Source organism: Enoplosus armatus, chromosome 2, assembly GCF_043641665.1.
Source record: "Enoplosus armatus isolate fEnoArm2 chromosome 2, fEnoArm2.hap1, whole genome shotgun sequence".
NCBI classification, from domain to species: domain Eukaryota; kingdom Metazoa; phylum Chordata; class Actinopteri; order Centrarchiformes; family Enoplosidae; genus Enoplosus; species Enoplosus armatus.
The window spans coordinates 11,565,034-11,585,224 of NC_092181.1; the positions used below are offsets into that span (position 1 = coordinate 11,565,034).

The 20,191-nt window shown below is 41.2% G+C and overlaps 3 protein-coding genes across 3 annotated transcripts in view; 2 read left to right on the forward strand and 1 right to left on the reverse strand.

Moving 5' to 3' along the window:
• Positions 1-5,320, forward strand: part of LOC139294896 (inactive rhomboid protein 2-like) — a 29,285-nt gene extending 23,965 nt beyond the window's left edge. Inside the window, exon 18 of the mRNA XM_070916886.1 lies at positions 4,889-5,320. Within this exon, the coding sequence (XP_070772987.1) occupies positions 4,889-5,320 (432 nt within the window). The remainder of the gene's footprint in view (positions 1-4,888) is intronic.
• A 3,647-nt stretch (positions 5,321-8,967) lies between these two features.
• On the reverse strand, positions 8,968-11,852 carry aanat1 (arylalkylamine N-acetyltransferase 1). Its single transcript, XM_070917320.1, has 3 exons — positions 11,705-11,852; positions 11,067-11,221; positions 8,968-9,273 (listed from the first exon to the last, which is right to left on the reverse strand). Exons 1-3 carry the CDS (start codon positions 11,850-11,852, stop codon positions 8,968-8,970), a joined length of 609 nt encoding a protein of 202 aa, XP_070773421.1.
• Positions 11,853-14,540: 2,688 nt separating this feature from the next.
• ube2o (ubiquitin-conjugating enzyme E2O) overlaps positions 14,541-20,191 on the forward strand; it is a 30,553-nt gene continuing 24,902 nt past the window's right edge. The window contains exon 1 of the mRNA XM_070923362.1: positions 14,541-15,002. Coding sequence (XP_070779463.1) covers positions 14,541-15,002 — 462 coding nt within the window. The remainder of the gene's footprint in view (positions 15,003-20,191) is intronic.

A 20,191-nucleotide genomic window follows, 5' to 3' on the forward strand; every position in this document is an offset into this window, starting at 1 on the left:
AAAGAGAGAGTGAGGTTCCTGAGTTAAATGCAGCTAAATACTATTTTAGGTGATGTCTGTACATGCTTTTTAAACACTCTGACCAGGCAATGCTGTTCTCATTTACGTCTGTTTGAAACAAATTCCTCTTCTTCTCTTTGTTTTACATACAAGTATGAACCAGGAGGTCCACTGATATTTAATACATCTAAAAATGCATTAACCGTCATTTTCTGAAAGCACTGCAAGCCTGTAACATTGCTTCTGTCCGTCTTCGGAGTAACTCTACTCTTATTGAAGTTTAATCTTTTGTAATTCAAAGGGTAACTTTTGCAAGAAACAACAACATGTTGAGCTGTGCAAATTACTCAGCATGTGAAAAGAACACAGTCTGGATTACCTACTTTTTACTGGCACGTCTGTTCTCTTCAGCGTGTCTCTGTAAAGCCCACTTTCCCCTTTAAGAGATTAGCCTAATGCCATTGTGTGGGTTAGCAAAGGCCACTGCTACGGTACTTAGTGAATGGGATTACATTTATTCTTTTAAACAAAGACAATTGTTGCAAAGACTAGACTTGTCTGGTGATGCCTCTGGTCTATACCTGGTCTATAAACACAAAAGGTTCATCCTGGCACACCCATGAAAGAGTTCCTCTGTCACATCAGACAGTTGTAGTGGATGTCTAAAGACAGCACTTCATTCTTAAACAATGGCAGAGCAAATCATTTCTGTATTTACATGGATTTTCTTGTGCTTCTTGGCCTTTGTATTTATGTCATTGAGACGTCTGTTATCTTCCTCACAAGCCGACCCTGATTGCTCACATCTGATATTAGTGTGACATGAGGTGGCTCTAAGTATGACGTACCTTGACGTGAGAGCCAGAAATCCCACCATCCATCTCTCCTTAGCACCGACCAGCTCACAGGTCTTCACACACCAGGAATAAACTAGAGGAAGCACATGCAAGGCACAACACAGGGCGGTCAAGCTACTTAAGGAGGCAGTTTAAGTGGATTATCCTTTAACTGTTGAGTTAAGGAGACCCTATGGCTTGAGCATAAATGACTCAAACAACAGCTGTGACTGGAATAATGATTCTCACAAGTAAAGCAGATGTAAGAAATTGTGAAAGTACAGACACTTGAGTTTCTACTCTTACAACTAACATTAGTTTCATTGGCTCTTTGAGAAAAAAAAGATAAAAAATCATAAATCTCAGTATTTGAGTGTAATGTTATTTGATCAAATGAATTAAAAGTCTCTACTAGACACAGATATGAGGTAAGTTTAACTAAAAAGCTTGGTAAAGCTAACATTTTTAATGTTTTTTAAGTTAATGTCATATATTGATATAAACCAAACCAAAATACTCTGCTATCAGTTTACATTTTGCATCTGCTTAATCGACTGTGCTGTCTATATATTATTAAGTTCATGTTTTCATGGTCTCGTTACCTGGTTGGTTTACTTTGTTGTTTTAAGTGCTCCGTCATCTTTGATTCTTCACTATATGGAAAGTTATGGATTGCAGCTTTAACCTGTGAAACTCTATGAAGAGAGAAGTTTTTATCTGCCTCTAATTAGATTGTTTGTGACAGTCAGAGACTTTGTTACGCTTTTTGATGCCAGAATGCATTAATTAATAAAGGATACAATGGAGAAAATAATGCACATACTTGAATAAGTACACGGTCTTGTAACTGTCAGTGTTGGTCAGATCTTTCAGATCACCCTTGGGTCTACATAAATACAACACTGACACAAACATCGACCAACTCCGGTCAGTCCAGCCCAAAATTATAGATCTTTAAACCTGTACTTTTATGAACTGTAGAAATGGTCACCTGCAAGTGTAAGTGGAGATTGTGTCACTTGCCAGGAGGAATTAGGATGAGGAGGACAGTCAGCCTGTCTGGGAATACGCTGGTTGGGAACATGTGAGCTGGCAAGAAGCTATACTGGTGTTAGCTGATGTAAACCTGGTGACTTTTGTCCCCTCCGTGTAGGGAATAAATACTCGAGTTTATGTTTACATGTTTTCAACCATCAGTGATAACAGTATCTATGTTGCTTCATGCAGTGCTTAACATTAATAACTATGTACAAACATAGGGCGCAGCAGCCTAATAATAAAAAGAATGTCATGGCATGTTTGCTCTGTACAAAGAAAAGAAAGTGGAGCGTCAACCCTGTTTCCTTTCAGTGGCTGCAGTTACAGCACAAAGGCCAGGTTTCTTTTCCTTCAAGATATTATCAGTCTGATGACTCACACAATATTTACATTGTTTCGAAAAACCAAATGAGACTGATAGTCATATTTACATGCTCCATAGTAAATGCTCAGAAAGAAACACTCTAACATGCGCAACACAGAGCTTCCCACATCAAGCCAAATTTTGATGGACCTGTGTCAAATGCTTTGCTCTATTACTGACCTGATGCGGTGCTTTTGTACCGAACATATTTATCAGGATTCACTCATACTGGAGCAAACAGGTTTTTTTTATCTAGTTAGTGAATGCCACCTGATGCATCACTTGAAAAATTGATAGTGAGTCCACAGAAACAACCAAATGTTGCATCTTTCCAGAAAAACATCTTGATTAAACTCAAGTGGGTGAGCATGCGCAGAAATATAGAACGTAATGGGTAATAGCATTAAATATCAACATTACACATTTCTGTCCATTGATTTGGTTATGGAAGTCCAGCACCTTCAGTTTGAGTACAATGAGCCGGTTTATTCTGATCAGAAGCGCTTTTACTCTGATTATTAGTGGAGTAAAGAGCTCCATGTAATGACAGTTGAGGAGTGAACAGTAGCAGAATTGATTTGGAAACCACAATGGTATGATTTTGTAGTTTTTAGTCGAATGAAACTCCCCTCCCTTGACACCTACAGACAATTTAATCCAAAGCATATTTAAGGCTTCCATTCCCACTGATTAATGGGCAAGGTTAGCAGAGTCCCAGTCACTGCCCCATCCTTCAACACTCAGCCAATGGTGAGTGACCATGGCGCGTGTTAGGAACGTGTCAGCCTGAGTGTCTGGGGCGTGTGGGTGGAGTGCTGTGCCATGCTCTTTTTCTGTTTGTGGGAGTTTGTCTTCACAGATTAGCCATCTGCCTCTGACCAGGCCAAAGCCTCCAAACTCAGCCCTTACGTCACTTTAATCTGCTCACCTTTACTGCCTGACCGACGGCTCGTACTGTACTTCCACAGAACTAGATCTAAAACTAAGAGAGACTGCCTGCAGCTAAACCTGCATTTGTACAGTAAGCATGAACAGCATCCTCATCGGGTTTCATAATCACCACAGATATTGTGACCAGAGTGACATGTTGGTGAGTTATTATCCCACGTTCATTAATTAACAGTTACAGTTTCCCCGGGTCAGGATTAGGACTCCTGGCGATGGCCACGATGAGGCAGTTTAAATAATTGTTACCTAAAATACTGTCTTGGTAACTTGTTGCCAGCATTTAGTAATCAGGTTAAAATCCAACTGAGATTACACTGCATTTTATTGTCTTCTACACCACATATCTGCTTTGTAAATTCTCCCATAGTTTTGCACTAATTCCACTGAATACCGCTCTGTTATCTGTCTACGTATATGGAGACCTTATTGCAATACAGCCAATCAAATCAAATGTTGCATAAAACAGTGACGTCAGCGTTCTATAGGAAGAGCAGACGTCGCACTGAGCCAGACAGCAGCTACACAACACAAGAGCCACATTAGCTAACACACGTCTCTTCCTGCACCTTAGCTTGTTGAACGACTGACCAACCACCGGGGATGGTCAGTCACCGTGGAAAGTTACTCAGCTAACATCAGTTTGCAGGCTAGATAGGTAATTAGCTCCTCAGCTGCAGCACATTAAACAGCATGTAAACATACCTGTAAATGTCACTTGGGTTAGATGCTGGTGTGGTTCTGACTCCTCCAACCACCAACAGCACGCTGTCTGCCCATGGCATGTAGGCTACAGCACACGTTTGTTTACTTCACTACAGTGTAACACCGGCACTATGGAAGCCTGCTAGCTGCTGTCAAATCAAACACAGACACCGACACGCCCCTCCTGCCAGCACTTCTGATATTTCCTCAAATACCTTTTTTCTTCCTTTTCCTAAAAAGCAAATAACATTTAAAAAAGTGTTTACATTATTTTTGAGTACAAAAAGGGATGACTAAAAGTGTTTTTTCGTTGGACTTTAAATCTCTGCTGCGCTGGTCCAATACAACCTGTGTGTGTGTGTGTGTGTGTGTGTGTGTGTGTGTGTGTGTGTGTGTGTGTGTGTGTGTGTGTGTGTGTGTGTGTGTGTGTGTGTGTGTGTGTGTGTGTGTGTGTGTGTGTACAATACAATACAATACAATACACCTGTCAACCTGATAAAAACCATGTCTTTCTTCCAAAAACCTTACAAATCCTTATACGATGACTATTTCCTCTGCAGCAGTGTGCAGACAACATAAGCAGAAACAACAGTTTGATCTTTCTGCAGGGAAATTAACTCAAGGAACAAAATCCCACGTCACACATTTGAACTCAAATCTATACAACCCACTTGTTTGACCCTGTATTATCTACCAAATAAGTGGAGCAGGTGCTCACTGTTCAGAATATAAATGAACAACAATGCTGATAACTAACGTAAAGGTCACCAGTAAGCAGGATGTATGCGTTTTATCTCCAGTACACATCAGAGATGATGTGTGTCATGCGTGTGAATCTTTAGTAAACCCAACGTGGGGGGTGTTTTCTATGTAAGTGGGAATATAGAAGAACTCTTTTAGCTTTTTGCGGGGTTAAAACTAATGACCCGTCCTTTGTTCATGTGGTTTTAAATTGAATTATGGGATTGATGTAGCTTGTTCTCCTGTCCTCTCCCTCCAGGTGGGTCCAGCAGGGTCTCAGTTTGGACTCCTTGCTTGCCTGTTTGTTGAGCTGTTTCAAGGTTGGCAGATGCTGGAGAAGCCATGGAAGGCCTTTCTCAAACTGGTGTGCATCGTCCTCTTCCTCTTCCTGTGCGGCCTCCTGCCGTGGATCGACAACATCGCCCACATCTTTGGTTTCCTCAGCGGCATGCTGCTCTCCTTTGCCTTCCTGCCCTACGTCACCTTCGGGACTTTTGACAAGTACCGGAAACGTATCCTCATTGCTGTCTCAATGTTGGCCTACATCGGGCTGTTCTCTTCCCTCATCGTTTGGTTTTATATTTACCCGATTAACTGGCACTGGCTGGAGCATCTCACCTGCCTGCCCTTCACAAGCAAGTTTTGTGAAAAGTATGACATAGACCATGACATTGACGATGTGGTGCACTAGTCTCTAGGCTACTGATGACGTCTAAGATGACCACAGCGTCTGTGCTGCTGATCCACTACCTTTTAGCCAGTGACCAGGTCAGCTGTTTCCAGGTCAGGCCTTCTAAGAACGTGGCAATCATTTTTTTTTTATTATTATTTGCTCATCAAAGGACCTGATCAAATTCCTTTTGAATGGAACTGGATCAATCTCCTCTCCCCAGCTTGCTGCCTTGCTTACTACCGTAAAACGTTTTGTCAACCTTTTTAATCCTCAATCAAGCCTGGCACTACCAGCTTGTTAATTTGCTAATGGGCTAGCAGATCCTCAGAATCAGAGGACAGGAAAAGATACTCAGGACGTCAAAACTGCATAGAGCTGCAGAGCGAGAGAGTGTCTGCTTCTTTCAAACAAAGTCACATCAAATGATAGAAGAAGACACAAGCATCTCTGGCTTACAATCACTTTTCCGTTTAACTCTTTGGACGACACACAGCTGAGATGAAAAGGAAGACTAATGCCATAGTGAGTCATTATGTATCTTGTGGCCCAGTGAGATACATCAGATGCCTCCTACGACTAATTCTTGTTTTCATTAACACTGGGTTTAACACTACAAAAGCTGTCATTCACTGCTGCTGCTTCTCAATGTCTGGTGAAATGCTGTCCAGGTTAAAAACAGTTTTTTTTATCTTCGCTCTTTTGTATATATGCAACGGGCTTGTCGATATTCTTTGGAGCAGTGAATGTTATGCTAAAGGTAACAATGTGTGTTGACTGTGCAGCTGGAATAGTTAAAGTCAGATATCAGTGGTAGATTTCTATCTAAAACCACTAGTTGCCTTAAACAGACTATGCCATTTTACAACCATGCCTCATTTCAGTTTTGCATACTGCTCGTGAGCAACTTGCTGAATGCTGATGAACACATTTCTGACCTACCAAAGCAACTTCACATGCTGCTTTAGATATATACATATATATATATATATATATATGCATGTTGTTTTTCCCACAATCACTTTTTTTTTGTCACTGCCACAAACACAAGCTCTACTTACAGTGTCTCATATGCGGTCATGTTTGTCACAGTGGTGCCTAAACCATTTTGTAGATTAAAAAAAGAAAATCATGAAAATAATATTTCTTGTAGGTAATTATCTAAATAGCCATTTTTGTTAGATCAAAGCAAGTTTTCTACAGTATTTTCTGACTCCGTGAAAGCAAACAGTCATAGAATCACAAGATGTCATTTATGTTTCGCCTGAGCCTTAATGTGTTTGTGAAATGTTCTGTAAAAGGCTTTGTTTTTACCATTTACACTTGTGAATACTCTCCTTGACAGCAACAATGCAAGAAAGAAAATTGAACTGTTTTAAACTTTGGTAAAGGTGCAGCAGACATAGGATTTTTCCCCAAACTAGACAGAATCTTGTCCCCATATACACTTTTTATCTGTGCTTTTGTCTGGACCCCAGCAGCTGATTGTTGTTGACCCACAGTAGATTGTTGCTGCTCTGGTGGGTCCCTGTTAATGTGATCAGTGTAACAGTATGATTTCACAAGTCCTAACACCTGAGGTGAAACCTTTCTCTCACGGGCTGCCGGCTTTTGTCTTGAATCTGGTTTGTTGTTGTTCGTGATTCTGGCATGTGTCGACCCCAGCTGTAAGGAAAGCCCCGGTAATGACTGTTGTGTGGAGGATTATGTGAGTTACTAAGTGAGTTATGAGATTATGTGAGTTTGTCTGTGTGGGGCTCACTCACCGATCATCTGGTGTTGTTGAAAGTTGTGAAAAAAAAACAATTGTTGGACAATTTAAATATTTTAATCAGTTTTAACACCACTTATTTAGATCATAAAGCTCATCTGTTTCAAGACATAGGACTCTGCCCTCATGCAGTAAGTGGGAACAATGACACCCCCTCTTTTTAGGAAACCTCTTTACTGTGCCTTCTTGACATGAGAGCGTGTGAGTGTTTGATCTGAACCACATCAACCCACATCTTCAGTCTGCTGCGTTTGCATTGGGACCAAATAATTTCTCCCTTTTCTATTTATGGGAATAAAAAGGGAAAGTTTTCAAATTAATTTCAGGCTACGGTCAATGCGGTACTGTTGTGTTTTTCTTCAGTTTTATATGTGAACATCTGTGTGTTTATAGCAGTCATGTCAAAATAAATGCTACTCTCGAAATAATGAGGTTATGTGTGAGAGTGAGAGTTTTCTTTACTGTTAGTGCCACACCAGCGAGAGCTTTGGATTTTTACATTAAAGTGAGAATAACTGCGAATTATGTTTTCCTGGATCTAATTTAATGTTGTGAATTTAACAATAAGCTCAAATCTTTAATTGGTGTCACTAACAGAACTGTTCAAATCGTGCAATATGATGGAAAGCTATTAAATGGCCCTTGAGATTGTTTTCTTTCATCTTTAAACAGCTTTTAAGCGAACATGGAAAAAACGTGCAATTCTATGACAGCCGTGTAAACTGCATCTGCTGATGATCATGTGATATGATGGAAAGCTCCAGAGCAGCTACTAAATGGACCTTGCGGTGAGATAGTTCTCTCAACAACTATTAAATTGGCTAAAACTCTAATAGATTGTAAATGAAAAGACCTAAAGGCAGACATGCTAGAAAATAAAACCTTTATTATTTTAAGAACAAAACATTATTAAAAAAAACAACAACAACATATTTGTCTTGATTCAAGACTTTGGGAGGCAGAGGTGGTGATTGTCTTCAAGGGAGAAGGCGTGAGGAGACTATCAAGGAGAGATTTCAAAAGCACATATTCTCAGTTGTGTTCTAAGAAAGGTTATATTTAAAATGCATCACATACCGTACAGACTGTCAGAACATGTTCACAATGCTGCCACAGGCTTTTGTTACAGCCACTGATGGAGACAGACAAGACCACTCAAATGTTAATATAAAACATTGACTTATTATCTGATGTTTGATTGCTGATATCCCTCCCTTTGTAATTGTATTCCAGAGTCCTTGAAGGTTTACTGTTTACTTTGGCATATTACTTTATAGTTGTACCATTATCATAATCATACAAATTGTAACAAACAGTAATAAGGCGTACTGTTTATACAAAATTATACAGGACAGAGTGCTTCAATAATGGGAAGATAATGGTTTTATTGACCAAACAGTCCTTTTTGGCTTCATAGAGTGCTGAAAACCACGTTCAATATAAAGAAAAGAGGGCAAAGAAAGAAACAAGGCATCTGCATTCTATTGAATATGATGACACATTTATCAAAATAAAAATAAAATCGTTTTGTACCAAAAAAAAACAAAAAACAAAATTGAAATTTGCTTATATTCTTTCAGGACTTTGCTCTAATGATTTGGTTTTCATGCTTTACTCACACTAAACTACAGATCTGTATATTTGCAGTCCACTCTTCCAAACAGCTGTTGTTGGCAGCTGGATGGCAGCTCTTTGTTTTCAGCTCTCTGCAGACTGAACGCACACCTCACCACCTGCTGAGCAAGTCTCACTTGCAGCGATGATCACAAACACTGCGCTGGGCGCTGGTGTACAACAAAGCTGCTCAGACGTCCCCTTATCCTGTTTCCAAAGAGAGGGGAGGGGGGTCCCACCACCACTGATAGCCAGGGAGAATCCTCATGAAGTCCCTCTCTCCTCAACAACCACTGTTACGACGCATGAAGGCGTGGCCCCTGACCGGGTAGACCATCTCGATGAAGGTGAGGGGCCCCACCGTGATCTCACTGGGGCCCTGCGCCTTGAAGCCCGACTTCTGGTAGAAGGGAACCAGGAAGTCTTCACACATGAGCATGGCGCGGCGGACGTAGGGCAGGCAGCGGAGGTACTGCAGGTAGCGCCACATCAGGATGGAGCCTTTGCCCTGCTGGCGGAAGGTGCGGTGGACGGCCAGGACGTGGATGTGGACAGTGGTCCCGTGAGGCTTATGGAGAGTCAGGGCATCCTGAAAACACAGAGGGAGGGGAGAGATGTAAGAAAAGGTGCTGTATTGGGCTTCACTGACAAAGGGACAAACAGTTTGAAAAAGTCAGTTTAGAGTCCAGTTCTCTCACCGCTGTTTGGGAGACAGATGGGACTTCTGTCTTAAAGTAGGACAGTGTAACTTTGGAAATAAGAAATAACTTATTCTTCCTCTTACAAAAGAAAAACTGAAGTCATAAGCAATAAAACGCAACTTTGCTCAATTCAACACACTCTGGGGTTTTGCTGTTAGAGCCTTACTTGGTCTGGTATAACCAGTAGCTTACGGTGGCTAATGTTAGCTAACAAACTTTTGCTGATATTGCTTTATAACTAACATCATTGAGAAAGTTTGCTGACTTTATGATTCTTCTCTACTGTTATTCTACGTGTGAGCATTTTCTATCATCGTGTAATTACCACATGTGGCTACAGTGGCCGCTGTTCAGCAAAGCTACATGTGATCACTTTAAGCTCTCATTGGTTGCTTCTCGAGGGCAGTCGAGTGTTTGTGTTTGCCGAAAATAAGGCAAATCGAATGTGTCTCAGTCAGTGGGGATAATGCTATATATAGTGTGTGTATATATATATATATATATATACACACACACATCTGACCTCGACCTTGTTTAGCACATTGACCTCTATGAATCCTTTGCACTGCCCTGCACATTTCTGTAGTATAATTTATTGTACTGCATGCTTTACAACGATGACCGTTAGATTTTTTATGAAAAATGTCACAGCCTTTCTATTTCTATTTGTGATTCCTACTTTTTAACACTTTTTCTAATTATTGTTCTTTATTGCACATACAGCCTCAATAGTATGCCGCTCTGCCTTCGGTGCACATTTAAAATTCAACCTTTTGAATCTTGTAGACCATTTCAGTTTTGCTGCAGCACACGGATGCTCAGAAATGTTAATCAGTAGCGGAAGAAGTACCTTTTATTTAAGTAAAAGTAGCAATACCACAGTACAGAAGTACTCTTACAAGTTAAAGTACTGCCTTCAAACTTTAACTTAAGTAAAAGTACAAAAGTATTAGCATCAACATATACAGATATAATATAATTATTGATGCGTTCATTCAATTTTAAGTACATAATATACTGCTATATTTTTTTAAAGCCTTATCTTAACCAATAATACATCTTAATTTATTTCTTGGTTATATTTTTCATTATTAATCATAACTAAAGTTATGAAATAAATGTAGTGGAGTAAACAGTACAATATTTGCCTCTGAATTGTTGTGGAGTCAAAGTATAAAGTAGCAGAAAACCTGAAATGAAAAAAAATACTCAAGTAAAGCACAAGTATCTCAAAATTGTACTTACACATAGTACTTGAATGTCAGTGTTTACCACCACTGATGGTTGTAGAAGAGTAGAAAAGTATCACAATTTCAAGAAAACCCAGAGGCATAAATCTTTTTCATGATTTTCATGATTCATCTCTGGCACCATACACAACAAAACTGCTTTTTTGTTTTTGTTTTTTTCAGAACAACTCAAGTGTAACAAGTGTTATTTGAATTAGACGCCATAACGCTGAAGCTTATTCCCACAAATCTGATGAATATTTCCAGTGATATTTAGGTGGATCTGTGGCATGTGTCCTCACCCACTGGATTTCCAAACACATTAACCCTGAATATGCCCTTGAATCTTTCAAAATCTCTTCTGTTAATCTGTTTTGCACCTCGTCTTGTGTTCCCCTTGCCACTCAAGCCTGAGGTAAATCACTGTCCAGGTGTCCTCCGCTCTGTCTTACCATGGTAAGCCTCTCCTGGTCCCACAGTGAGCCGATGATGAAAGCCACCAGACGTCCCTCCTCGAACCAGCCAAGAGACAGCTCAGGACACAGGGTGAGGAAGTGACGCACCTCGTCCAGGTGTAGGGGACACTCACCGGACACTGAGATGAAGGCTTTGTGGACGAGGAGGAGGAGGAGGAGGAGGAGGAGGAGAGTCAGTGTGATCACAACCAAATATTATACATTAAGATGCCTGGATGGCATAATGTCCCCTATGTGCTGACTAGTATATACTGGATCACAGCCAGGGATGTTATGAAGGTTAAAGGCACTTGAACTCATGTCACCTCTGCATTTAGGAAAGAGTTAAATCACCATAGTGCCTTCATTTTGTGGTAGGCTACACATCAAAGTAATGTAAAGATGTGGTCGTTGGAAAAATGATTCATTTCTGTAAATGTAATTTGTGTTAATAAAGGAGTTTGTTTGGCCCACAGAGTTATTATCAGTGAGTGCAGGTTATCCCTTTCAGTCAACATGTGAATGAAAACTGATTAAAACGCTCCTGTGTGCGTAACTGTGCCGGTATTAACTGCCCTGGAGTCATTAAGACAGCCAGTAATGAGTGGTGTCATTCTAGTAAAGAGTCTGCTTACCTTCTCTCTCGATCTCGAACACACTGATGGCATCCTCCGGGCTGAGGGAGCGGAACTCGCTGGCCGGCAGCGTGTGGCGGCGGCCCTGCAGCCCCGCAGAGCGCATGTGGAGTGGCCTCATGAACGGCACTGCGCTCACCACCGACATGGTCGTATTATTATTATTATTATTATTTTACCCAAAAGACTTTCAAGTAAAGCAAATAATAGAGGTGTTACTCTCTGACTTGCTGCCGCTGCTGCTGTTTTCTCCTTTTACGTGAGTATCTCCTCGTCTGAGATCCTGATCCGTGCGTAACGGGACTGTGAGTGAAGACTGAGCCGAGAGTGGCGCGCCGTCGGTATTTATACCCTCTGTGCGCACTGCGCAGGGGTAGTTGCTTATAATCCTGAAGCGAGCTGGATGACCAACCCCTCCACCCCCGTGAGTAAATTGAACAATAAACATATTTAGCCGAGCTCAAGAGGGATATTCGTGTGTTGAGAATTATCCTCATCATGCCACCATCAGACCCGCAGCAGGTTGGGATTTTACTGATCATGTGTTTGAGTTTTCACACCAACACATTAGTGACCTATTCTCACGAGTGATTTCACGTATAACGTTGAATGAAGTGACTCGCCTGGGCCACAGAGCGGACGACAGATAGATTTAGAGAAGTACGAGCTATGTGATTGGTTAACCATGAACGTCAGTGTCAATTAATGTTGTCACACCGAGGAGAGGAGAGGAGAGGAGGTGCTCGCTGCTGCTGTTGCTTAACTGGGCGATCTTAAGAACCGGACTTGCCACTCTTCATGTGATTTCTCTGGGGGGAGACTTTCCATTGGCTGTCCATTGTCCCTTTAAGTCGAGTTCACGATCTTTCCACGCTTTATTTTTCCAGATCTGTAAGAGGATTACAGGACGTATTTGTTTGTCACCTCTTCAGCGTTAAATAAGCTATGTTAAGAATTTCAAGTAGCCATGTGGTTTTATGGACAGCTGTTGTCCTCTCTATCCAACTTTACAAACAACTTTCCCACAAGATGAGGCCCACTTTATAAAATCAGAAACTATACCAGCAGAGATCAATGCTTTACTGCCTTTTCCACGTGTGTAATTTGTGTTTAGAAGAAGACTGAGTGGTCCAGTTAACACAAACTGACACCAGGAGCAGGTGAACTCCCTGGAAAGGTCACAAGGCTGGAAATAATCTCCATCTCCAGATAAACACTGAGCTTAAATTGTACAAAGCTTTTCCTGGTACACTCTTTTATATTTTTAAATATGAGAAGGTGTCCAATATTCTTGGGATCAAGGTTTGTTTGTTTTTTCAGGACCCACAACAAGAATTGTGGGTGCTCATATATGCACTAAGTTTTGTTGGTGTTGGGGTCTATAATAGATCTTTATTCACAATAAACAGACAAAAACCTCACAAATTCCAAAAACAAAGAAAGAAAGAAAGATGCAGCATATGTCTTGTTTATCTAAAGTCCAGTGTGAGGATATGTCATAGATGTTAACACAAGTTATGGAATTAAACAAGGATGCCCAATGTCACCTTTAATTAAGTGTGTTGACACCTTTTCATATCTTTAAACATCAGAAAATATAAATGAAGTGATGTGACCTCATAATTTCTGCCATACCAGTCAAAGACAATTAAATGAATCTTGGAGTTTACAGAATGTATTCCTTCACAACATACAGTGTACTGTAGCTACTCAAGAGACATTGTTTTCTATTTATATCACCATGTGGATATTGAGACATGAGATATATGTCATTGTTAATCGCCTCACGTCATTTGAGGCAAACCCTCATTTAAGTTTCTTCAAGAATGAAACGTCCTGTTAAGAAACCTGTGTTCAGTCTCCACTCGCAGTGCTGAGTGGCAGTGTTTGTGGGTGGGAAGATGAAAGAACGCTTTAGTAAGCATGAACTTAGCTTTTTGTTTCTTTATCTATTATTAATTATTTCCTTTTATCTTTTCACTGTGTATAATTGTAGCTATGACTGTGAGTTCAATAACTTAATACATATGGAGAAAAACTTGTCATACATAAGTTGGTGGATTTTCCCTTCACAGCTCCCTCACACACACACACACACACACACACACACACACACACACACACACACACACACACACACACACACACACACACAGCTCAGTTTTTTCTTCTTCAATATCAAACACACAGACATCTTTCAGCAGCCAGATACATGGTTCAAACATAGGCTATACTGTATAAAAAATAAGAAATATAAAAAATATATTTATAACATAATACATGTAATAAAACATGACAATGAAAACAAATATAAACCTTATCTTAAAATTAAATAAATTAGAAAATAAATTTTTTTATACATAGTTCAATAAACAATTTACAATTGTTCAGGGGACTCACCTAACAACTCTTCATGATACATTAAAGTATGTATACTCTTTTTGTTTGTGGTTAGTCTGAGATTTACAATAAAACACAAAGATGTTATATTCAGATGTAGTCATAATGTCGCTCCTCACAATTACAACAGAATACCCAGATACATTGAACATAAATTCCTGTATATCTGTCACAAACCGTCCTTGAATAAAGTATTACTTTATTTCTTGAATAAAGTATTTCTGATTCTGATTCTGAACAAGTGCATAACAGGTTGTGGCTCATACTGCCGCTCAGTGGTGACAGAGGGTACTGCGTGATGACGCTCTCACACTGCGCTAGCTACGCTGCTCTCCGTAGCGACGTAAACACGTGCACTTCGCTGCTTCCAGGTTACATTTTTTTTCATTCCACCGCCATCCTCGCGCTCTAGCATCACCCCCTGACAACAGCAGCGATGGCGGAGCCCGTAGCATCGGATGCGGCTGCCACAACGGACGCAGCAACAGAGGCAGCATCTCCGACACCGGGCCTCTCTCCCGCAGGCAGCCCGGGCTCGGAGCCTCCATCTATGGCTCTGTCTCCCTCGGCGGACGGCTCCCAGCGGCTGCTCTTCTCCCACGACCTGGTCTCCGGGCGGTATCGCGGCTCAGTCCGGTTTGGCCTCGTACGGATGATCCACGGCGAGGAGGATTTTAACTCAGACTCGGACCTCGATGATGGCGGTGGGAGAGGCGGTGGTGGTGGAGGAGGAGGAGGTGGAGGTGGCGGAGGAGGAGGAGGAGCAGGAGGAGGACGAGTCCCGTGTGGTTCGGACACTGAGAGCGCTGTGGACACCCCGAGTCGGCCTCTCGTTAGGGGATTTGTCCGCGTCCAGTGGTACCCTGAAGGAGGAAAGCAGGACATCAGGGAGACAAAGGTACCACAAACCGGCTAATGTGTTAACTGTTTACACTGAGACTGGGTTATTCCCCCAACCTGACACGAGGGCTGCACTGTTTTTAACCGCCTGTTGTGGTTTTTGGAAGCGATGAGTCAACTTGCTAGCCAGTCAGGGATAAGGTTCACTTAATCCATCTGCCTAAAACGCATAACCTAGCCCGCTAACTGGCTAGCATTCAAGCACACATGCTAGCTAGCAGTTTAGCTCATAGCCTCATGTCACTCAGCTGGTGCTGGCACGCTAAACAGGGTTGTTCCACCTGACTGCGTCCATGTAGCCGCCAATACATCAAATATACACGAGTGACTGGCCAGGTAGCCGCTTTCCGTTTGTAGATGTACCTACAGGTTTTGGCAGGTGCAGGTCCCAGCAAGGAACCTTGCACCTATTGATTAGCTCATCCTTGACTCAGTGTAGCTCCTCAACTGGGTGTGACTTGGCCTTAGACCAAGCATTTATATGATAGAACAACCTTTAGTATTTACATAATGTCTCAGTTCCTCATCCCAAATGCACCTGCTTCCTATTTCAAACCGCCGTCTGACCTGACATCTTAAGACAGACCGCTAACACAGAAGCTCTCATCTGATTCAGTGATAACATGTGATATCTTGTTAGTGTGACCAGTAATGTCTACAGTTTTGCAGCTGAAATCACGGCCATCCTCACTTGAGCTGAAACAATTGTTCGATCAGCAGAAGATTAATTGGCAACTATTTTGTTGTCATCTTTCGAGTGACAAATATTTGAATCATTAGTTGCAACCCTAATCCACATAATCTCTTCACTCTGTCCCAGTTTTGCTGCAACTAATTATTAATGTTGTTATTGATTAATTTGCCTCATATTTTTGTCATCATTTTAATAATTTAGTCAATAAATTACCCATGCACAAGATGACGCCTTCAAATTTCCTGTTTTGTCCAAAAGCCAAAAACTCAAACATGTTTTAAACTACCTTTTAATATTACTGAACGTGAAAGTGCAGAAATTTACAGATACAGCCCAAAATAAATAATCAATTGTCAGTATTCTCACTGTTCTTTGTTTAATCACCCATCACACCAGATGGATGAGTTTATTAGTGACAGTGGGTGGAGACAATGAACCTGGAAATGAATAATTCACCTGACATTGTTGACCAATTGCAGGTGATGGTGGTAGTAAATTTTGGCTAAGCTGCACATGCAGCAATAGTCACAGCCTTTTCCAAGAAGGTGGTTTACCAAGTTGTCAAGGCAACTGAGTACAACCCAAAAGCCCCTCTTATCTGGACTGTTGACATGATATTAAAAGACCCTTTCAGGATTTAACTCAGCAAATGTATGGAGATATAGTCACTTATAAAACAATGGGTTTGCGACTACATCTGAGGACTGATCCAAGAAGCTGGTTATCTAAGTTTGGCCACTTTGATTTAAATCATGAAAGGCATCAATAATTCAGTAATTGCTGGTAAAAGATATCATCGTCCTGCCTTGTTCCACTTAGAGACACAGTCGGGTGTACATGTATTGTCCATGGATGTTTCAGTGAACACAACAGAGTTCTATGTATATTTTCATTCTACAACCAAATAATGGATTCGATTGTAATTGGTAAAGAAAAATGGAAATCTGCTGTCATGTGTATTCTGCAGGGCTTCTCTAGATTTCTCCTGGGCTTTGTGGAAAAAGGGGTCACAGGGTTTATTGGAGGACTGGTCTGGAAAAACAAGCTTGTTTTAGAGACACAGGAAGGGACCAGAAGAAGCCTATTTTGTTGCCTTGCTTTGTCCTTCGGGCTAAATGAGCAGTGTTCTGGTTGGAGTGTCATTCAACCTCTGTCACAACAAAGGCTCCATTATAATGACACTGATGTTTACACACCACATGGACTGTTAATGCTGTGTCATTACTAGTCAGCGTCCCCAAGGATCTAGCGTGTGCTGGTTTGTGCACATGTATGGATTTCTTCTGTTGTCTTCTTGTCCATGTTTTATGGCGGTCTGTTGTGTGTGTGTGTGTGTGTGTGTGTGTGTGTGTGTGTGTGTGTGTGTGTGACAATGTGATTTCTCGTTAGTTTATCTTCATGCGCCACATGCCCTGTCTCAGCAGGCTCCGTCTTAGTGCCATATATCCTGAGAGCATGCTGAAGATATTAATCAATGATTCATGATTACTTCCTGCAGTGTGCAAAGTTGCATATCTTCAAGATGATATTTCCACAAAACTTAGACATATATTTATTCTGCAGGCGGCCCCTCAGTTAGAAACGTTTTCTCTCAGGAGCAATCAGTGGAGGGAAAACTGATGCTTAAAATCTGCCACGCTTGTCAGTGTGTCTCCTGAGGTTAATAAAAGCAGCATTTTCACTGCAGAACTTGGATTTTGGAGTTTAGAGCACAGCAGCAAGTTTAAAATCATTTTTCCATATAAAATGTCCCTTTCTTTATGTCGTCCTGCTTAAAGAGGAGTGGTGGCACACATGTTTAACATTGCCTATGTATTTCATAACAACCTGGATTGTACACCAGTTTTTCTAGAACTGGTATGAGAATAAACAGAGTAGCCAGCTTAATGAAGATTTGTCAGCATGTAAAACTCAGACCGTAGACTGCTGGTATTATTTTGGGGCGAGCTGATTTTAGATGATGTGTGACCAACAGTGGCTGACAAGGAAGTTTATCTGCATCTTGCAGATGCCCTAAAAACATGAACGTCACTACATCACACAACTACCAAGCAGGACACAACCACTCTGGAGATGGTCTGTGTAAGGAGGGGAGACAGCAACACAAAAGGCAGTTCCAATGATGTTCCTTATTCTTTAGTGTTGCAAAATGTGCTCAGTTAGGGACACTAAATGAAAAATGTTGCTCAATGAGCAGTTAATTAATTGGAGGTAATGTCCTGTGCAAACAAATTTCTGTAATAAATTTCTAACCTATTTTTCAGTTCACCTTGTATTTTGAAAACAGTTTTGTGAAAATGGAGGCTGACGGTGGCCATTTTGAATACCCAGCATTCACATTGGCTTTGCTCTCTCCATTAGCAGTTTTGTCCAGACCATTTACATCAATGTGGGTAAAAAGATATTAGACACACCTCTCAGTATAACGCAATACAATTCAACAGCACCACAAACTACTGCCTCGAATCAACACTAAAACAGTTAAAACACGAACATTACAACCTTCATGAAGGTAGGATTTATTGCAGGACTGTTGTATGAGACTGAATTGGTTTTAGCTAGGTGTACCCAATAAACAGGCTCAGTTCAACATATTGTAGCAGCTCAACCCTTCCTGCCTTCTCTGAACTATATGACTACCCTTCATGAACATACAGTGACTATACTGTAGTTCCTGGTAAGTTTTGTGCCGTCACACAGGCACACAGCATACTTTATGTGGGTCAGTGGTGGTAGTTAGAGCAAAGTACTGTACTGTCGCTGAAATGGATGTTTCTAATAACTGCAACTAATAGTACTTTTGATTAAAGCTTGTGTAGCAGCTGCCATCTATTGTTGCTTTTGAAGGGACTCGGTCATTGACTCTCAGACGAGCTTGTATTAGCAACCTCTAAAGAGGGATACTCTGAAGTTAGCACCAGTAGCCGTGAAATGGGAACATTTCTGCTGCTCACTACGTCACTCTAACACATCACATTTATTCACTCTGTGAAATCTTAATAAGTATCTCAAGAGGAAGTGATGGAGCTTAGATCTGCATCTCCGTGCAGGTTATGAACGGAGACACCTCAGTTGTTGCAGTTTCACTGCCGGTTTGTTCGCAAGTCAGTCAGGAACATGGCTGACTTCTTTTCATTGCCTGCAAGGCTTCAAAGCGGTAGCACAGAGGGCCTGAACAAGCATACAGAGTGGTTCCTTTTTCTTTTTCTCAGCACAATGGGCATGTACAGTATCTACAGTGTGGTATACTTACAGTACATTGTATTCATGTTTGATATTGGATGATGTAGTCATCATCTCTAGTCACTGTATAAGTGTCACCTTAACTGGTCTTTTTCTGCTGCAAAGGCACACGAGACCAGATGCATCTGAACCTTCCTCTCTTTGTGCTTTGAGAGAAAGGTACAGTAATAGATATATAATCCTACAAGGATCAGAAGGACAAGGACACAGCTTGTGATTTGCCAGTAATGCAGTACTTTGATTGTGGATCAAGAAGATTATTTTCCTCACTGACCTTAAAAATATTTGCAGTGGGGGCAGGTTACAGGGAGGCCTGTTACTGTTGTCGACTCCACACTGACCTCAATTTACACCCTGAACTACATAGAAGAGAGTGAAGACATGAGTTAAATAACCTGTAATGTATCTGATTTGCTTTTCTTAGGCATTTTGCTGTGGTAGGTACACCTGGTTCCCTTTCCAGGAATCATGCAGAGGAATGCCTAAAAGTTAAGAGTAGATAAAATACATTTTGTAGGCTAACATGACATTTAACAGCTGATGGCCTGATGTGTGTTTGTGCTATATGCTTCTGTGTAGGTAGTTAGTTAACATGCAGCCTGTGTAGTGAGGGGTTTTCTGTACTTCTGTGCATCGCAGGGCTTTGGTTACCATGGCACCCGATTCGATTTTTTTTCCCCGACTGGTGATTTTGATGCTTAAGGTTCATTTCTATGTTATGAGTTTTTTTTCCACAGGAGGATGATTTTATCTTACATTTTAAAAATAAATTCTAAAACTATAGTAATAATAAGAAAAACTTTTTACTTTCTGGGAGCACATCAAAAACCGACAGAACTGTGACTTTGACAATACGCCTTGCGTCACTGCCTGCCACAGTCAGCATTACCAAACACACACAGAGCCCTGTTGCTGCAGCACAACCTTGAAATTTCCATTCAAGGACAGAAGTGCACTGCAGCAGGTAGCTAGCATCGAGAACAACAGTACAGGGCGTGTCTGAGTTGTCCCTGAATCTGTCAATCATTTGCTGACTCAAACACTCATCAATGCACTTTTGAGACCCCCCAAAAGTATTGTGACGTAACTCCTGGTATGCATGGTATGGTGATGCAGCAAGTCTTCTCTGCTGTGCTGTCTGTGCGTTAATTAAGGCTCTGAGAAGTCCGGTGTCAAGGCAGAGGGGTCGAAGTGACCACAAGCTCCTCCCTGGAAGCAGCAGCCTTTTGTGACCGTGAGGGTGGAGCAGG

Bases quoted from the DNA above. Each gene is read 5' to 3' on its own strand.
- aanat1 (XM_070917320.1), bottom strand. From the start codon at position 11,852: ATGTCGGTGGTGAGCGCAGTGCCGTTCATGAGGCCACTCCACATGCGC. The intron at 11,222-11,704 runs GTAAGCAGACTC...TCGTCCACAAAG, and splicing joins GTTCGAGATCGAGAGAGAAG to CCTTCATCTCAGTGTCCGGT. The intron at 9,274-11,066 runs GTAAGACAGAGC...CTGTGTTTTCAG, and splicing joins ACCAGGAGAGGCTTACCATG to GATGCCCTGACTCTCCATAA.